Source organism: Melitaea cinxia, chromosome 14 (assembly GCF_905220565.1).
Source record: "Melitaea cinxia chromosome 14, ilMelCinx1.1, whole genome shotgun sequence".
NCBI classification, from domain to species: domain Eukaryota; kingdom Metazoa; phylum Arthropoda; class Insecta; order Lepidoptera; family Nymphalidae; genus Melitaea; species Melitaea cinxia.
In genome coordinates this window covers 6008976-6028821 of record NC_059407.1, presented here as the reverse complement: position 1 = coordinate 6028821, position 19846 = coordinate 6008976, and the positions used below count along the sequence as shown (strand labels likewise).

Sequence of the window (19846 nt, the reverse complement as noted above, 5' to 3'; positions counted from 1 at the left end):
TTACATATTTTTTTTTTGTAAGTTGTATGATAAATGTTTCCTTTTTTTAATTCAATTATATAATAAATAATATATCACATTTCAAAAGTACCAATTCTTTCTAAATCTGTCTAATTTTACACCTTAACTAGCCACTTAAGGTTTATAGTACTTTTCATAGAGCTCCTTAAACAACTTCATTCTTTCGCCATACATTTCATACTTCATAGACATTTTGTCGTCAATAAATAAGTAAGCCAAGCCTGTTTCAGCAATTGGCTCCCAGATTGTTGTAATGACATTGTCGATTTTTGGCGTTGGATCTCTGTAACAAAATAATTTACAATTTTTTTCATCCTATCAATTTTTTTTGTGAATTTTATTATAAAAATGAATCCATCCATGTATTTAAGATTTTTTTTAGTTATTGGTTTTAAACAATATATTTAATTGATTTTCTATTAAAAATAGTTACATAAATAGTTAATAAAAATAAAAATTAATAGTTTTATATGCGTAATAATGTATTTTTTTTTTACTCTTATATACAAAAATTGAGCTCTTACCCATACTTTGCAAAGTTAGTCCACATTGAACACATTCTATCTTTGACAAACTTATCAGTATCTGATAAATTGTCCTGTAAGATGCTAGTCTTTATTAAGTAGCCTCCTTCATCCCCATGACAAGCACCTTGTCGATCTATACCCATTTTCTTCTTTAAATAATTCAAACCCCCATCATATGAAAATTCATAAAAGTAGACTGGTGAATTGTTTTTTGCAATCAATAATGTTGACACATAGATGCCTCCAATAAAATCTACATCACTAAAGAAATCAATGGCGTAGGAGTCAATTTCATCATACTTTTTTTCTCCTTCTAAGTAAATAGTTTTCAACTTTGTTTCCATATCAACTTTCTGTGTATCATCAATTTTGAATGGTAAGTGGTCTAAAAACACTTTTTCTTTACACAATCTCTCTATAATTGCTTCATAGGTTGGAGATAACATCAAAAGCCCTTCTCGGGTGCAAAAGCCAGTCATATAAGGTACCTTGTTAAATTCTCCATGTGACAATAAATCATATGTAGATTTTGTGATGAAGGGCTCCCAATCACCTTCTTTTTCAATTGTAGGTACAAAGCCAAAATGAAGTCCTCCTTGCCATTTTAAAGTTGCTAACAATAGCATTGAACTCATAACAAGATCTTTAAATGCCATGCTTCTAAGAAATTTAAGTAAATCCTTATCGTCTGTTATTATTTTCTTTTTAATAATAGGAATTTTTGATGCTAAGTCTTTGATGTTGTTGTTTTGAGCCCATGGGAGTAATGATGAGCCAGATTGGGCAATGGCTTTGTGGAACAAGCCTTTAGTCATTGGGGAAAGCATGAGATATTCAACGGAAGCCCCGCCTGCACTAACACCAAATATAGTAACATTTTTTGGATCGCCATTGAAATTTTTGATATTTTTTTGCACCCATTTCAATGCTTGCACTTGATCCTTTAATCCTGCATTGCCAGGAGCTTCTTTACAACTTAGAGATAGAAATCCTAGGACCCCAAGTCTATAATTGAGGCTGACGATTACAACATCTTTTTCAATAAGGTAATCTGGTCCATGAACAGCATCGTCTGTGCCGCTGCCAAAGATAAAGCCTCCACCATGATAGAATACCATTACTGGTAATAGAGACGAGTCTGAAGTAGGTAAACTTGGTGTATAAACATTAAGATATAGGCAGTCCTCATCACCCACAACTTGTAATGTCTCCTTGTCAAGCTGGGCGCATATATTGCAATCCTTTGTAGCATCTTTAACTCCTTCCCACGGTTCAGGTGGTTCCGGTGGCTAAAAATAATAGATACTGGTATTTAATATTATTTACTTAACTTTAAAATCTGTACAAACCCTATTTTCCCTAAACTATAGTAATATTTCTATGTAGTAATTATTAACGAAAGTTTAGTTTAGTGATAAATTAATGAAACTTACAGCAAATCTTAATTCTCCGAGTGGTGGTCGAGCATAAGGAATACCCTTAAAGGCAAAATATTGCTTATCGTCTGATATATTACAGATTTTTCCAGATAATTGTCCCTCTGTAACTTTCACTATTGGGTTTGACATATTTTCCTTGTATGTATTTACAAAACAGAACTTTATTTCGTTCTGTTTGATTTTATCAAAATAGCTGACTTTTTAATACTTCCAACTTTATAATAAATTTAATAATAATCGCCTTTGAAAATCGCTTAAAACTTATAGGACTAAAATAACCTTTCATTCGAGAAGTCAGAATATTCAACTAGGTACTTCAGTTCAGTTCTTTGCTTAATGGCTTTTAGTTGTGTAACTAGGTACTTACTCCAACCAAGAAACATTGCTTTGACTCCTAGGCTTTGACTACAGACCACAGATTAATAATACTACAAAATTGTAAATATAATTTATTGCCATTGTAGCGAATTGGCAAATAAATTAAGAGCTGCTACATTTATTTGCCAATTCACTAGTTATATATTTTTAAACAGAACTTGGTATTTAATAATTTATGTTATACTAGCGTCCAGCTGACCTGGTGAACTTCATACCTCCTTATTTTTTATTCGTAAGTATAATTTATTAAACATTGTCGCACTATATATATTTAGAATTAAAATATATAGAATTGAAGTTTTATTATAATATGATTAACCATTCCATTAAGTGAAGAACTTCTACCGGCATTTGTTCGAAAATGCAGGAAGACGTATAAATTAAGTAATATTTTTAACAATTGTTGTTTATGTAGTAACAGAAAGATTATTAAAAAAACCTACATGATTATGTTGGTCTCTCTCTTGTGAAACAGAAAAAAGAAAGAGTTAGCAACATTCTATTTAGTACCTCTAAACTTACACAAAAAAAAATCTGATTCTTAATAATAATGCGTTTGAAATCATCGACCTAATTAGTTAATTACTAATTAGTAATGGTTATAACGAAAAAAAAAATGTCTTTGTCTCGTCCCCAGTGATAAATTCGCCAGTAATAATCAACTCATGTCTGAATCATTTTTCTTCAATAAATTCCATGCTGTTGTTTCACGAATATAATTAGAGTGGTACTAAAATGATTCAAATCCCGGTGTGGGACTGAGATAGCCGGATGCGCACCTGTGCGCGCTGTGTCGTGAGAACGAACCACGATCTCTTCCACACAAAAAACAAATTTATATTTGTAGTCAATAAAATAAAAAATGCACAATTTTCGACCTTAAAGTCTACGAACTAAGGCTAGGTTTAAGTAATTTTTATTAATTATGACAAAATCGTACACATATAAAGCTGTATCAGGTGTTTTGCGGTGTTTGTTGTGTTATTTTGTACGCTTTAAACATCCGCGTAAGTCTATTATCGCAACTTTTTACTCTAAGCAATAACCATAATTACTATGTTGTGGAAGGACAATTAAATATTACGTTACTCTCTTTAATTAATACTCTTATAGTAAAAAATATCATCATGATTTAACATAGTTGTATATTCCAACTCAGTGCTAAGGTTGTATAAATTAGTCATTTATTTAAATATTTTTTGATTGTTATGAGCACTCACCAAAATTTTTATATTGATAATTTTTCCTGTTAATCGCTCTATGTGGTCGCCAGCTTCTCAGTACCTTTCTACATATTCCTCTCCTTAATATTACGGATGACAAAGTGTTACTCAGTTATACTACAAGTATGCTGGGAAGTGCTTATGCGGCAGGGTAGAAAAAGGTGGCATTTATTTTTTATATTACGTAATAAACTAAACTATACTCGTCTAAACATATTTGACTGATTGGCCAATGTGTGTAGGGAAGAATTTAGTTAAAATCGGACCTCAATCGTCTTCTCACGCCCTTGCTAAAAATCATATTAAAGTAATTCATAATCAATTTAGTTCATATATAACTATTTTGTTACAGATAAATTTAAAACATCTTTTGAAAATTTATTTTAAACATTAAATTTCAGCATATTTATTTACTGACATTTCAATGAATACTTTATTATCATGGTACCCCTACATTGGAACACGTGAGATGTTTGCAAAATTTGGCTCCTTAGTCGGCCGTGTGAACCCGATCACAGAATGATCTTTTTACATTTTTCGTACTATAAAAAGCCTTTTTAAAGCCTATTGAATTCGCTTTGTAAATTTTTTAATACCTCATGTATCCTGGGCCTCGTTGTCTTCATATGACATTACCAAATAAATCAAAAACAATACACTGTATGTATCTACTAAACACTAGTCTTATAGAAAGATATTTTACAGTTTCTTTTACTAATTGTAAATTAAATTAATTTAAAAATAACATGTCACTTGTTGATATTCTATTGAATTTAAAATTATATCATCCTTTAAAACTTTACCTAGATATCTCATACTATAAATATCTATAAGTACTTATAATAAAATGGTAGGAAAGTTAAAACTGTACATTGAATATTTTTTTAAAAGAGTACTTGGGGTGTGATCTACAATCGATACCGAAGCCAAAAATATAGTTTTTAGAATTTTTTTCTGTTTGTGTTTGTCTGTATTTATGTCCGGGGTAAACTCAAAAAGTACTGCATGGATTTACTTCAAATTTGGCACGAATATTATTAAGAAGTCGGGTCAACATATAGGCTACATATTATCACGCTAACACCTACGGGGAACGAGCAGTGAACCTTTATTTCTTCAATGCATTCTGTAACAACGTGTAATCTAACGACGCATATTTGAATGTTGTTGTTATTATGTTAATAATAATCATGCTATAAGCTAGCTTCACACTATAAATATCACGCAATATAAGTTACTTAGGCCGATAAACATAATTAAACGAATATTAGTATCAAGACAATTTTAAAGCAGCGCCATCTATGAGATTTCAAAAACATCATCATAACCACTAATCTTGTTTATCGAGAAGTCCTATAAGTTTGTATTCCCTATTCATACGCTATTCTGTATTCCTTATTATTATTCATTATTTTCTCCATCTGCTTCAGTCACAACTTATGACTTAATTCACTATAAAGTCATTTATTCAAAGCAGGCTGAAAATAAGCACTTTTTGAAAGTCAATTTTACAAAAGACAGTCTTCCTCCGTTACTGCACTTTCTGTAGATATGAAATGTAAAGAAGAAACGGGTAAATCAATGTTATTTTAAAAGGTATAAACGTAGGTATTTTTGGTGCTGTATAGCGTTCACGCAGACGACGTCGCGGGCAGCAGCTAATAATATAAATATAATAAATGTTTAATGTATATTTATAGTATTACATATGAAAAAAATTGAAATACAATTCAGCCTGTAACATCCCACTACAGGGCATAGGCCTCTTTCTCCATGTAGGAGAAGGACTGGACGCTGCTCCACCGCGGGTTGGTGGATATGTTCCTTACTATGAGTAACGATCGCTATCAGTTATTTATGATAACAACCAGGACTGAATGCTTACGTGCGTCTCCGAGGCACGGTGGGGAGACCCACAAGGACTGACATCCAAACCGGAAAAAGATATTTGTATAAATACAAATATCCATCCCGAGCGAGAATCGAACCCGCAAGCCATCCAAACAACCATTTAGGCGATTACTCGACCAGAGCGGCTCGAAACAAGCTTGAAATGTCTTGAAATTGAATTTCGAAATAACTGTGTTTTTTCAAGTGCATAATATTTATTTACACGATACTAAAACACAAACAAACAATTTTAAAAATTTTGTCCGTCTGTTTGTCTTTCTGTTTGTCCGGGCTAATTTTCGGAACGACTGAACCGATTTTTATGAGACTTTCACTTGAAGATAGGGTAGAGGTTGTGGAGCAACATATAGGCTTCTTTTTATCCCGGAATTATATCCTGCAAATAGTTTGTTTGTTTAAAAGCGTTAATCTCAAGAACTACTAGTTTGAATTGAAAATTTCTTCTTGTGTTGGATAGCGCAGTTACCAAAGAAGGCTATTGTTTCCCTCAAATTAAAGCGGGTGAAACTGCGGGGCACATCTAGTATAATATAATATATATAAGTTAGAAAGACAACCATTTAGAAAATGATGATGAATAAAACGTAAAATACATTGCTTATGATTAGATGCACTTCTTAACAAAAAAGGAAGGTTTTTTTTTAACACAAAAACATACAAAATAAATTTGTCATTGTTAAATGTTAAGTAGGTACTTATTGCTATAAATTCTTACAAATGTTTAATTTATGTAAACTTTACACTATATGCCACTTTTATGAAAATCAAATTTTTAAGTGAGTACTTTGTTTAGATTAAGTTAAATAAATTAGGTATATTAGAAGCAATATCTTTAAGTCTTATAAACATTTAAAGCAACTAGCATTGTAAATTGGTAAAGTACTAATTACGAATTCAAGAGCTGTCGAAATGAACACGGGAACAATGGCAACTGTTCTTTCATGTGACCGCGAATGTGGAGGCGGCGCAGCCAAAAAATCGCGATGCGCAGTCAACTTGTAGTAGAGTAGATACCTATTTATAGGTTCACTTTACTACTTCATAGTTATAAATTAGGGACGTAATCAATAGTTATCGAGTTTGTGAATTTCTGTATTTCGAGTCTAATTATTATTATTATTATTTTGAATACTAGGCGATCTACATGATTTCACCTGCACTACCTTCCATATTTATATACTGAAGCAGATATTTTATAAACTTTTTACAAATTATGTCTGATCTGTTTGATCTGAAGTAACCTGTAAATGTCCCACTTAGGTAAAGGTCTCTTCTTAATTTAGGATCGACAAATGCAGTAAGTATATTGTAAAAATCATTTCAAACAAAGTAAGTTGTCGGTAGGTTATGCTGGCTCTGAGATTAGCACCCTGAATTAAAGGAATCGGAAGAAAAAATGATATACACCTAAGAGTTGCAGAGTGTAACGAAACTTATAAAACACATGATTTGTGTTTCAATATGCAACTTTCAAACAGATAGATACAATCTGGGGAAGGGTACAGCAGGAAATATCCTACTCTACATCTGGAGCAGCCCGACTGGGGAAGTACCTCTACCTTACCTACAGAACATTATTTTTTTTTACACACACGATCACACCTAAATAATATTATTTTCAAACAATGTTGTGTCCTTGTGTTAAGTAAGGTGGCCAGAGCTCCCGGGGAAGGTCAGGGGTAAGGTTGGCGACTCGCTTGGGATGCTTGTGTTGGGATGTTGAAAGCGTCTATCGACTGTGGTAACCGCTTATCATCAGGTGATAATTGACTATAGTTACATTAAACAGATACAAAATATTATTAAAGTGACAAAAACATCCATCTTAGAATGTTTTGGAAAATTATGAACAGTTTTAATTTAGCTAATATTAAGTAAAGCTTCAACTCTTCTCTTACATAAGTAGGATAAGAGACCTTTGCCAAGCCGTTACGCTTTAAAATTTCGGTACCGTACAATACATTCAGTAAGAAAACCAGTTACCTACAAATACTTTTATAAGCAATTATTCATATTATATTATAATGAAAATAATAATAATTAACTTGGTATGCAAAGAAAAGAGGGTATCGAGTTAATAGTCTTTACCGTGGAGAAAATTATTTTTGTAGAGAAAGCAATGAATATTATATATAGACAAGGGATCCTCTAGAGTATTTATACTAAGGCCTGATCGTGAAAAAGTTTTAACTATTGTGTTTGGCTGTGTAAATGTTGCTCGTGCAGGTGTGTCCGAGACTAGCCGGCGCCGGCGCACATTCCATCGACGGTCACGGCGCCGAGCCGAGTGCGTACCTGATGATTGCGGACATGGTTTCATTACTACCTTAGAAAAAAAACTAGCTACTATTTGTATCGTTTGCTTATATATGTAAAATTTAAAATCGAATAGGACGTAATCCCCTTTAATGATATAAGAGAGGTACATTTATATATATATAATCTTTATTGCACTTAAAAATTTTGTACACTTACCTATTTATATACAAATTTAGTTAGCAACGGTGGACTTATCTCTAGAAGAGATTTCTTCCAGCCAACCTGTGATAATGAGAACGAATGTTACACAGCAGGCTAAGAAAGTGTAGTAATTTAGATATAAAGAAAAATTCGTTTTTAATCAGTCGATCCATGGCTTAACAAATAAATGTTAACGATAAAAAAACAATGCAAGAAATAATGCATACAGCATAATACAAAAATATGGAACTGCTAGAGACATCTATTACAATAAGTGTAAGTTTTATAGGCATCTACTTTTGTAGCGTCATCTATATTTAAATAAAGAGTAACTTTATCATAGTATTACTACTCAATAATAGATGTCACTTAAACTAAATATATATAAAAATTAAGATCAATTAATAAACAGCTACAAATAAAAACAAAAAATACATATCTTAATTTACGTCGTTAAAATTATATATAAAAAGTACATATTAATAATTATAATTATTCAAAATAAGTGTAATTAATTATCTGTGATTATTAGATATTATAATGGTAACTCCAAAAACACATGGAATCTTCGATAAAATTCGTTCTTAGCGCCGGCATAGTCGCGAATATTCTAGATATCAAGATTTAAACGGATTCGAAAATAATTATAGTCATTTGTCTTACGTCTTAACAGAAAACACGTAAGAAATGGCCAACGTAACGAAAAAATTAATTCCCCTGCTGGACAGAGTACTCATTAAGAGAGCAGAGGCAGTTACAAAGACTGCCGGTGGTATCGTTATTCCAGAGAAGGCGCAGTCGAAGGTACTTCACGGAGAAGTGGTAGCTGTTGGCCCCGGCTCAAGAAAAGATAATGGAGACTTCGTCCCATTGCTTGTCAAAGTAGGAGACAAAGTCCTCTTACCAGAATACGGGGGCACCAAAGTTAGTCTAGAAAACGACGAGAAGGAGTATCATCTTTTCAGAGAATCTGATATCTTGGCGAAGATTGAAAATTAAATATAGTGTTAGTTTTATTTTTACGCGGTTTCGAATTAATTGGTTAGTTAGTACTCGTAGTGTATGAACATGATGTGATTGTGTAATATGTTCAATTCTGTGGAGCATGCTGTTATCTTCTTTGCATTTATTATAACATTGTTATAAAACAAGTTGTATTAATTGCCCAATATATCCTTTCTAATGCATAATTAATACAAACTGCTGATATTAGTTATCATGCTATTTCACAAACATGATCTAATTTAGAGGTTATATCACCAATTCTATCTAATAATAATATATAGGTATAAGTCACTATTTTAGTAAATAATTACAAGGTTGCTAATATTATATTATATTTATTTGTATTTAGTACAGATCTTGACAAATGATAAATCACCAGTGTTATAATTAGGTAGTATATATCTAAAAATTAAAATCACTGATTATTTTAAGTAAACAATGGCAAGTAGTCACACGATATTACGAAAATGTCTAAAATACAGCAGAACCAAAAGTAAAAATAATACTGTAATATTTTTTTCTTAAATTATACAATCGAAAAAACTGATTGCTAATACAACTGACTTATTACATCACCATTAGTGTTACAAAACTAAATTAACTATGTAAATAGTATATAGACTCCTCTACGAGATATCAAATTCATAATATTTTAAACAAAATACATGACATACATTTAGATGTAAAATAAGTAACATTCATAAACCAATTTACAAACTAAATGAAGGTACATAATAATGGCATTTAGACACATAAAGATATAAATCTACTGTAGAGATATGGCCGTGCGTCTCACTGCTGCTGATAAGGCAGGGTTTGGATCAGGAGGTTCAGTGAGAAGCTGTACAGTTTTCCAGCAGCCATCATCACTAGACTGTCTTAATGCTTCCATTGTTGCTTGTACCCGTTGCCCATCCTCAAACGTTGCAGCGGCTTTAACTGGCTCCTTAATCCAATCCATTTGCTCTTTAACTGGCAAGAAGGCTTCTTTAAGAGCACTTATCATTTTGCACAGTCCTTTTATATAAGGCTTAGGAATGACACTCGAAGCACAACTCAAATCCTCGATATCAACATATATTACTTCTTCTTTGTCGTGAGGTCTCTTGCCTTCCTCTTCAATAATATTTTTAGAGTTAGACTTATGTAATCTTCCATGTAAGTCTCCGCCTCTTACAACTAAATAACCCCTCTTACTACAAACATAGAACTCCTGGTTGAAACACGATCCAGGTAGGTGATTATTCAGAGTTGCTGTAACCAACAATCCTTTGTCCATTTGTAATTGGAATGTACAAAAGTCTGGAGCTGTGATTTTTCTGATTCCATTAACCTTTTCTGTCTCTTCTACAAATGTTCTTAACACACCGTGAGCTTTTACAACTTTCTGTCCACTTAGATAAGAAACTAAGTCTATCACATGACTACCAACTAAAGTAAGAGTGCCGCCACCCATGGTATCATCGCACAACCAATTGTATGTCTCACCGAGCAAGGAACCCATTTGTACTCTTACATCAATTAATGTTAAGTCACTTGGATTGCCCAAATATCCATCCATAATGCATTTTCTCATATGAATGAATGCTGGTAGAAATCTCAAGGAATGATTGATTATTGATATTAGTGTAGGATAATACTGAGCTGCTCTAACCATTTTTAAGGCCTCGGCTTGGCAAAGGCCTGCAGGTTTGTCGCATACAACATGCTTACCAATGCCGAGGGCTTTTACTGATATTTGAGCGTGTAAATTAGGTGCACACACAATAAACACTAAGCTCACGTTCTTCTTAAGTAAAACATCATCAATTTTGTTAGTGAAAAATGGAATTTTGAGCTCCTTAGCAGTATTTTCGGCTTCTTGTAGAGTCACACCCCATATTGCTTCGACTGAAAATCCTTTTTCTCTTAGAAATGGCACTAAAACTTTTGCCACTGAGCCAGTTCCAAAAACACCGATACCAGGCAACATTTTTATACTAATGAATGAGCTTAATACTAATAATACATAGTACAAACTATAAGTAAACAATTTATCATAAAGCTTTGTGTAAACAATCTCCAAGCAAAACCTCAACAATCTGAATAAACAATTTAACAATCTGTCAAATTAAAAATTTAAAATAGCTGTCTACATGACGTTGTTAACTTCACAGCTACTGTCATTTTGGTCGCGTTCCATTAATCGTCCGCAACGCCCGCGGCGCTCACTCTGTCGTTCCATCTAAGGCTCGTGGTCGACGCGAGCGATCGCTCGACGTAATAGGTGATGACTGATGTCACTGTTCGCGACCACATCGACCACAAAATATAGGTGGGTCAAAGTTGACTTTCATCAAAATGAGACTGACAACTGTCAATGTCAAATTGTGAATGTTATCTTTCATTCGATTCTACAAAAACGAAACGATAAATTCCCGGCAATCCATGTTGAATTAAGTTTTACTCCAATCCATCCAAAGTATTCATTCACAACCCTTATTATATTTGACTAGCCCGTTGGCGCAGTTTGTAGTGGCCCTGCTTTCTGTTCTGCGGGTTGCGGGTTCGATTCCCGTCTGAGTTTGGGTGTACTATTTGTATTTATATATTTATATATCTATTATTTCGATGTATATTAATTAAAAAAATAGTTATAACAGTCGGCTGTTACCTGTAACACAAGCATTAAGTTGCTTACCATAGGAACAAACGACCGTGTGTGTATGTTATATGATATTTATTTAGTATATTGCGAGCACACAGCTGATACCTGACACTTGACAGCACCCAAATGTGCGTTCCACTTATAAAATTCGCCTACAAAGCCAGCGGCGTTATTTACCTTAGTGGAACCGCAATTTCAGCGGTCGTAATCGAGGGCGTTGTGGGCCTTAGGTGGAACGTGCCCTTTGTAATTATAATATTCGGATTTTTTTAACAAGTAACCAAGTAAATATTACTAAAAATTAAAAAGAAAAACCTCTCTGCAGGCAGCTGACTTGGCGCTACGCCTTCATTTTGGTTCCAACATGATGTTCGCTGTAAATTTTCGAAGAGATTAATTTCATTTTTGGCTTCTAGCAATACCCGTGCGCATAATTGTCACCAAATAATAAAAAAAATAACGACCGTCAATCTTGTTGATGTTGTTTCAAAATTATAGCCGTCATAATTATAAATAATTTTAATAATTAATTAATTAATAAAAACAAAAGGAATAATAAATTTTTTAGTTGTTGATGCCGGTAGAGTAAGCAATTATCTATAAAATGATGATATATAATTTAAGTGAATTAATTGTGACGTTTTTTTCTAAAAAGGGACGCAAACATCTTAAACTAAGCCTATTAATATATACTAGTTGTGCCCCGCGGTTTTACCCACGTTGATTTGAGGAAAAGCCTTGTTTCTTCTTGATGCATACCTAACCTTCCTCTTTATATGGTTATCGAACTCAGAGGAATTTTTCGATTCGAACCAGTAGTTCCTGAGATTAGCGCGTTTAAACAAACAAACAAACCAACTTTTCAGGTTTATAATATTAGTATAGATTAATATATATAAAACATATCTTTTACACTTTCGCGACTTAAATGTTTATATAATATACTGACTCTGACTGGATTGACATAACAAACTGCAATGATTTTGTGAAATCAATCGATTTAAAGTTTTTTTTTTATAAGTCATTTGTTAATTTGTCATTTGTTGTATATTCAAGTAGCTTGATATTTTCCTTAGTATATAAAGACCATGGTTTACAGTAAATAAATTTGACAACCAATATAACTAAATTATAATTATGTCAATACTTATTATTGGTATTGCGGATTAAAAATTAATCTTAATACTCACTAAAGTACGAACATACAATTTCGAATAAATTGTCACGCCGCCGCCGGCCCCCCGGCGGTACTCCCGCAACCGTATTATGTCCCTGTATTATCTTCGAAAATATTCATTTAAATTACACGCTGCAAAAAGCCATATTGATCTATACAAAATGCATAATGCATTTATGGTATTTAATTGGATAAGGATTAATGCTGTATAATTTAAATCGCTTCGTAAATATGGCATTATTTCTCGTAAAAAGTAAAGGATTAAAAAGTTATTGTGGCTTATCCGTAAGATATAGACATATACTATCGCGAACTTTTTTGTAGACCTGTACCCGACCTAGACCCGTAAGGTGTATAATACCGTGGTACATTATTTCCATATATCTCGTAGGGTTCAGCCAGCGTTTGAAATGAAGCGCTAAAAATGTGTTTATTATAGAACATCACATTATAAACCTCTTAAATGATCAGCGTGTCTCTACTATATAATCCATGTATTATACATATAAACCTACCTTTTGAATCACTACACCTATTAAAAAAAGTCGCATCAAAATCCGTTGCGTAGTTTTGAAGATCTAAGCATACATAGGGACAGACAGACTTTGTTAACCGACGTCAAAAAAAGGAGGAGGTTCTCAATTCTATTGTATTTTTTTTTATGTGTGTTACTTCAGAACATTTGACTGGGTGAACCGATTTGGAAAAAAAAATTATTCGAAATCGAATGGCGTGTTATTTGGTCCCATTTAAATTTTCAGTTCACTATTTTTTGTCGACCTACGTTGTATTATACCGCATAAAGCTGATGTTTATCATGTGGTCACATTTAAATTTCATCGAGATCTGACATTAACTTTTTGAGTAATCTTTGATAACGCGTATTTACTTGACTATATTTTCGTCTACCTACGTTGTATTACTGATTCCGTTGTAATTGAAGTCGGTTTTTTTCGTTTGCGAGCAAATATAATTATTTTATAATATGTAGTGACAAAGAAAAAATTTACGGACCGTCATTCATGTTGACGTTGTTTCAAAGTTAAAGCCGTCATATATATAATTTTAAAAATTAATTAGTTTACAAAAACAAAAGCGATAATAATTTTTTTTGTTGTCGACGCCAGTAGAGCAAGCAATTATCTATAAAATGATATACCTATAATTTATGTGGAGTAAATTGTGAGGTTTTTTTCTGAAAAGGGAGACAAACATTTAAAACTTAGTGTTGTAATATATATTATGATGAACTACATTGATTTATAAAATATAATTAAAAACTACTCATCAACCGCAAAAAAAACTGGTGAAAAACCGCATCGCACCTTAGAGTCTCGGTCGCATCTGTATACAATGCCACTATACGTATAATAGATATATTTATGTAGATAGACAATTGCGTCTAAACTCAAACTTATAGTAGACCTTTTTTTACGAAGGTTGTTAAGAAATCTTCGAGGTCCCTTACAATAAAGCCTGAGCTAATTTAACTTCGGTAGATACTCTTTAGAACTATGTTCGACAACTTGATATTGCTCTTTCTATAAGAGATATACGGAAACGTGATTAATAGTGTTCATAAACATAGGAAACAAGTATTCTTTACTTAAAAAAAAACTAAATCAAGGCCCTTATTATTTACTACAAAATATATAAATATCTATAAAGCTGAAGAGTTTGTTTGTTTGTTTGCTTGAACACGCTTATTTTAAGAAGTACTAGTCCGATTTTAAAAATTCCTTCAGTGTTAGATATCCCATTTATTGAGGAAGGCTTAAGGCTATATATAATCACGCTAAGACCAATAGGAGCGGAGCACCAATGAATAATGTTTCAAAATAACTTCCATACGGATGAAGCAGTGGGCAGGAGCGTGTATATAATATATACATATAGTCTCTTAACGTCTCGTCAAAAATTTTGGTATATTGTAATTAATAATTATGTCTTTGCTATTTAAAAAACCGTTATTAATAATAACTTATTATTTTTATTAACTCATTTTTTTAAGTTTAGGTATATCGAAAGTTAGTCTTCAGACGCACTAGTATTTTATATGCGAAACCGTTGTAGCCTATTAGTGTAACTTTTATAACGATAAATATTAAGATTGTGATAAAATTAAAAATTAAACGGTCCTTAAAACTAAACTTACTTTTTCGGACTGTAACTATGTTTATTGTTAACTAATTCTTCTATATAACTACTAAACTGATAAATATTATATATACTTCTCGCGCAAAGTCAAGGCGCGCTCTTCGATGTTCTGCAGTTAATTTCGGTCCATTTGCTGGCTTGTGTGGTACCAGTCCACGTTCCTTCAGCCTCCTTCTAATTGTAGAGTCACTTACAGCGACCCTGGGTACAATTTGAAGCTGCTGCTGCAGTTGAAATGCATTAAGGCGCCGGTTTCGTAAAGAAGTTGATACAATAAATCGATCATCTCTCTCAGAAGTGACCCGATTCCTGCCAGATCCAGAACGACGCGTGAACATACCAGTCTCTCGATAGCGGTTATAGACTCTATGAACAGATGACAGGCTTAGATGCAATGCTCGAGCCACAACACGCTGACTTAGTCCAGAATCCAGCAATGCCACCACTTGGGCGGCTTCTGTGGGCGAAGTATCCCTATGTTTTAGGAAGTAAAACTTTTTTTAGACGTCTAAACAAATTAAAAACAAAACGTTAAAGATTAACGCAAGTTTTTAGTTTTTAAACGTGAAATGTTCTCCGACTGTAGGCGCACATTTGTCTCAAAATAGTGATTCATTTCATTTAGAGGATAAACAAATGAAATTCTACTTTCGAATTTTGAATTTTCGCTTACCATTGTAATGGCGAGATTGCCAGCTATACAATAACGTTTTTTTTTTCATGGAATGAAAACTCTTTTGTATTAAAATAGATGTTTAAATTTTTTAACAAATTAAAACGAAGGTGTTTCGATTTTTTTGATGAGAAGTATATATTACGTATTTTTTTAAATAGTACGTGGTATAAATATATAAATTACCTTTTCCTTTAACTATTTCATTTTTATTTATACTACAAACAATGCATCATCGTTAATACAGAAAGGTATATTTAATTCGTATTAGTTATAGAACGTGTAAGTGGAACAAAGAATAATATTTGTAGAATAAACATTAGGCACCGTCGTAAGTCACACTGGCGCTTAAAACGAATCACTTCGAGCTTCCACTCAATGCTTTGATATTTACCACCTGGACAAAGTAGGGCTGCTAACGTTGTTAATGATAAATTAGTTAAACACACAAAAAAAATATTTGTATATAAAATGTAACTGATTAAAAAGTCTTATTTCGGCAACTTTTCTAATCGCAATGATTCATCGCTTGGTAATATTATTAAGATTAGAAATTTCTAACTTATTAATACTTGGTACTTTCAGTACTAATAAGCACACAAGTTATTATGTACATGCTTGATGTAAAGAAGAGTGTCAAGAGTGAGAATCTAATGTTTTACTAGCTAAAGTGATCAAATAGTTAGATGGAGCTCAGGACAGTGTAATTTGATGGATACATCGGCCTTGGTCTTAATTTCTTACCTAAAATAACTGTATTCTACCTCTAATAAAGTCTATGTGTAGTTGCTACTAAATAAATTGATTAAAATTTTGACCGTCCGACTAGGGAAGTGCCTCAATCTTACAAAAGATAACTGTATATATTATTATTCATAAGAAGTTTTGTATGGTGAGCAAAGTAGCTAGAGCTCCCGCAGCTGCGTTGTATTTAAATACCGCTGGTGTGCAGACGTCCATTGGCTACGGTAAGCGCTTTCCATAAGACGAAATGTACGTGTGCGTTTGCCACTCTATTGTTTTATGAAAGTTAAAAGTTAATTATTTTTACCAGACATAACATAGATTCAAAATAAATTAATTAAATTACTTTTCGTAAATACTCATTCATTTTAAATCAAGGTTGTCTGATAAATATTTAAATATTTTACTGACTGAAGTTTCTGAAATTATATTTACTATAGTTTTCAACCCTGGAAAAAGAACTATTTGAAACATACTTTCTCAGTTGGAAGGCAATGTACTTGATCATTTCCACAATTAGGAACCATCTCAGACATAAGCTTTGCAAAGCTGTATCTTATTTTTTCATAAATTTGACAATTATGATTTTCACTGTGATCGTTACCTTTTTTTTGATATACGTGTACCTGTTTGACTAATGATAAAAAGTAATTATTTCAGTGGACTTGATATTTAAAGCGATTGTGATCTTTTTGTAGATTACCCACTAACTGATAATTATAAGTTGCAAATAGTTGCAGATATATTTTTATTTTTATTTTTATTTTATTTATTTATTTATTTATTTTGTTTCAGACATAGTCCATATCTTAATGTTAGTATTACAAAAACAACTTATTTCTAATGTTAGTAAATCAATATAAATATGAATAGAAGTAAATAAAGATATCAAACAACAAATAAAATCAAAAAAAAAATCAATAACAAGCAAAAGTAATAGCTATCTGGACACTACCCTCGTCGGTCAGAATGTAGCCGTAACCAGTGGCGCAGTATTGCTGAGTCCCAGCGGTCCGCCAGTGCACTCATAATGCCGTTCGAGCTGGTTCTTAGCCTTCGGAGCATGGATGCACACCTCTTACGAATAATAGCCTTAAAGCTATCAACGCGCCTCGTAGTAAACATTTCGGAGGTACTGAAGTAACGCGGCAACTCGAGCAGCACTCTGAATGCATTGTTGTACTGGACTCAGGGCGCTGTACGCACGCTGCGTATACCTGACCCAAAGGCTGCAGGTGTAAAAGGATTGGCAATATGCCTTAAACAGAGCTACTTTTACACTATCAGTACACCTTGCAAACCTTCGGGCCAGCATGTTGCAGCGCACGGCCAGCGCCCTGCGCTCTCGCTCCACATCCTCGTCATCACTGAGGTTGTCCGAAACCCAGTGACCCAGATACTTAAAACGTTCTACTCTATTTAAAGCAACACCTCCAAGATATAAAGGTGGCACATTCGCGTAGACTTTCTTGCCGGCCTTAAACACCAGGAGTTCACGCTTCTTCGAGTTATATCTGAGTCCCTGGGCCTCCGCGTATCATTCACAAATCCGCATTAATTTGCGCAGTGCACCTATAGATGGGCTTAACAGTACCATATCGTCAGCGTTACTGATGTTATTTACGCAGACACCCCCGATATGACAGCCAATGTTGCTATTTCTTAGCTCTCCAAGCACCCCGTTCATATAAAGGTTAAACAAACGAGGAGAGGTCAAGCCCCCTTGTCTAACCCCACATTCCAACCCGTACATTTCTGAGTGCGTGCCCGCCCACTTTACAACATTCCGTTGGTTGTAGTACCAGTATTCTAGGACAGGTGCAACCTCGCAGGGTACGTCAGTCTCCTCCCTTAATTTTGTCCAGAGCACATCATACCGTATTGTATCAAAAGCTTTTGATAAATCCAGAAAACAGGCATAAACTGGAGTTTTTCTAGCTGTATAGTACTGTACAGTCTGCTTGAGGCATAGGATGGCACTCTCTGTAGAAAGACCCGGTCTAAAACCAAATTGGGAGTCCTGAAGCTTAATATGCCCCTCTAACTGCTTATCAAGCAGACTGTCCAGTACCTTAGCTGTGACCGTGGCGAGTGAGATTGGTCTATAGTTGGAAACATCGGATACATCCCCTGTTTTATTTTTCAATATAGGTACTACTATGGTATACATAAGATCCTCCGGCAGATAACTGTGACTTATACACAAGTTATAGTAAACAACTAGCTGACCCCGCAAACGTTGTTTTGCCATATAATATGTATATCGCTTCAGTCGCTTCAGTCTGTTATTACAGGGCCCCACTACTGGGCCTAGACCTCTTTCCCCATGTAGGAGAAGGATCAGAGCTTAATCCACCACGCTACTCCAATGCGGGTTGGCGGATATATTCCCTACTTTGAGTAACGATCGCTATCAGGTGTACATGATAACAACCGGGACCGACGGCTTAACGTGTTCTCCGAGGCACGGTGGGGAGAACCACAAGGACTGTACAAACACCCAGACCACGGCAAACACCTGTATGGCCAATACAAATGTTTGTCATGTGCGGGGATCGAACCCGCAACCCCAGCGCAACAGGTACAATCCATGGCTGTAACCGTTGCGCCAACGCGGCGCCTATATATATGCATGTATGTATATAAAGCCCCTAATCCCCCCCCCCCCCAACCCCCTTATAACTTAGGCGTATGAAAAATAGATGTTCAATTCTCAGACCTACCCAATATATGCACACAAAATTTCATGAGAATCGGTCAAGCCGTTTCAGAGGAGTTTAACTACCGCGACACGAGAATTATATATATAAGAATATTCATTTTTGACTTAAACTGAGTTGAATAAATTTTAAGGAAAAACGTATAAGGAATTAATATTTATTATTACTTTCATCGCAAAAACCAAACATAGAAATTAAAAAAAAAACACAATCAAAAATACTGATAATACCATTTTTGCAATAAGTATTAAATTATTAAATAAACGTAAAAACCATAAAATTAATAATGTATCATAATCCCATATAGATAAAAAACTACTTTGTTAAATTAAAGATATCCTAAGAGAAATATTTGTTTTTATTTTAAAAGATCTAAAATATGGAATGCAATAGGTTCATATTAATTGGTTAAATTTTGTGAGGGTGTGTAGCACGTGTTGGCGCTTTAACGTATTAAGTGTCGCGGAAGTGTGACCCGCTCTGAACTCAGCCGTCAATCTTCTAATCCTTATTCCATATAACCTCATCTGTACTGTCAATACTCTATTTGTCTTCGAATTTTAACAATTTTTGATGATTTTCGGAGTTAACTCTTGATATCACCAACTAAAATAAGCCTCGTTATTTATACTTTGTGCAAATTATTTTCTATATCATTACATAGTATATAACAAAGTCGCTTCCCGCTGTCTATACAGATAGCTTAGATCTTTAAAACCACGCAACGGATTTCGATGCGATTTTTGTAAATGGCGTGATTCCAG

The 19846-nt window shown here is 33.7% G+C and overlaps 3 protein-coding genes across 3 annotated transcripts; 1 reads left to right on the top strand and 2 right to left on the bottom strand.

Moving 5' to 3' along the window:
* Positions 1-16: 16 nt before the first annotated feature.
* On the bottom strand, positions 17-2291 carry LOC123659471 (juvenile hormone esterase-like). Its single transcript, XM_045594683.1, has 3 exons — positions 1982-2291; positions 546-1837; positions 17-304 (listed from the first exon to the last, which is right to left on the bottom strand). Exons 1-3 carry the CDS (start codon positions 2114-2116, stop codon positions 136-138), a joined length of 1596 nt encoding a protein of 531 aa, XP_045450639.1. The 5' UTR covers positions 2117-2291; the 3' UTR covers positions 17-135.
* Positions 2292-8492: 6201 nt separating this feature from the next.
* Positions 8493-9107, top strand: LOC123660036 (10 kDa heat shock protein, mitochondrial). Its single transcript, XM_045595180.1, has one exon. It carries the CDS (start codon positions 8647-8649, stop codon positions 8956-8958), a length of 312 nt encoding a protein of 103 aa, XP_045451136.1. The 5' UTR covers positions 8493-8646; the 3' UTR covers positions 8959-9107.
* Positions 9108-9283: 176 nt separating this feature from the next.
* LOC123660035 (glucose-fructose oxidoreductase domain-containing protein 1) lies at positions 9284-10936 on the bottom strand. The gene has a single exon (XM_045595179.1). It carries the CDS (start codon positions 10934-10936, stop codon positions 9731-9733), a length of 1206 nt encoding a protein of 401 aa, XP_045451135.1. The 3' UTR covers positions 9284-9730.
* Between the last annotated feature and the right edge of the window lie 8910 nt (positions 10937-19846).

Bases quoted from the DNA above. Each gene is read 5' to 3' on its own strand.
- LOC123659471 (XM_045594683.1), bottom strand. From the start codon at position 2,116: ATGTCAAACCCAATAGTGAAAGTTACAGAGGGACAATTATCTGGAAAA. The intron at 1,838-1,981 runs GTAAGTTTCATT...TATTATTTTTAG, and splicing joins TCGGAGAATTAAGATTTGCT to CCACCGGAACCACCTGAACC. The intron at 305-545 runs GTAAGAGCTCAA...ATTTTGTTACAG, and splicing joins ACTAACTTTGCAAAGTATGG to AGATCCAACGCCAAAAATCG.
- LOC123660036 (XM_045595180.1), top strand. From the start codon at position 8,647: ATGGCCAACGTAACGAAAAAATTAATTCCCCTGCTGGACAGAGTACTC.
- LOC123660035 (XM_045595179.1), bottom strand. From the start codon at position 10,936: ATGTTGCCTGGTATCGGTGTTTTTGGAACTGGCTCAGTGGCAAAAGTT.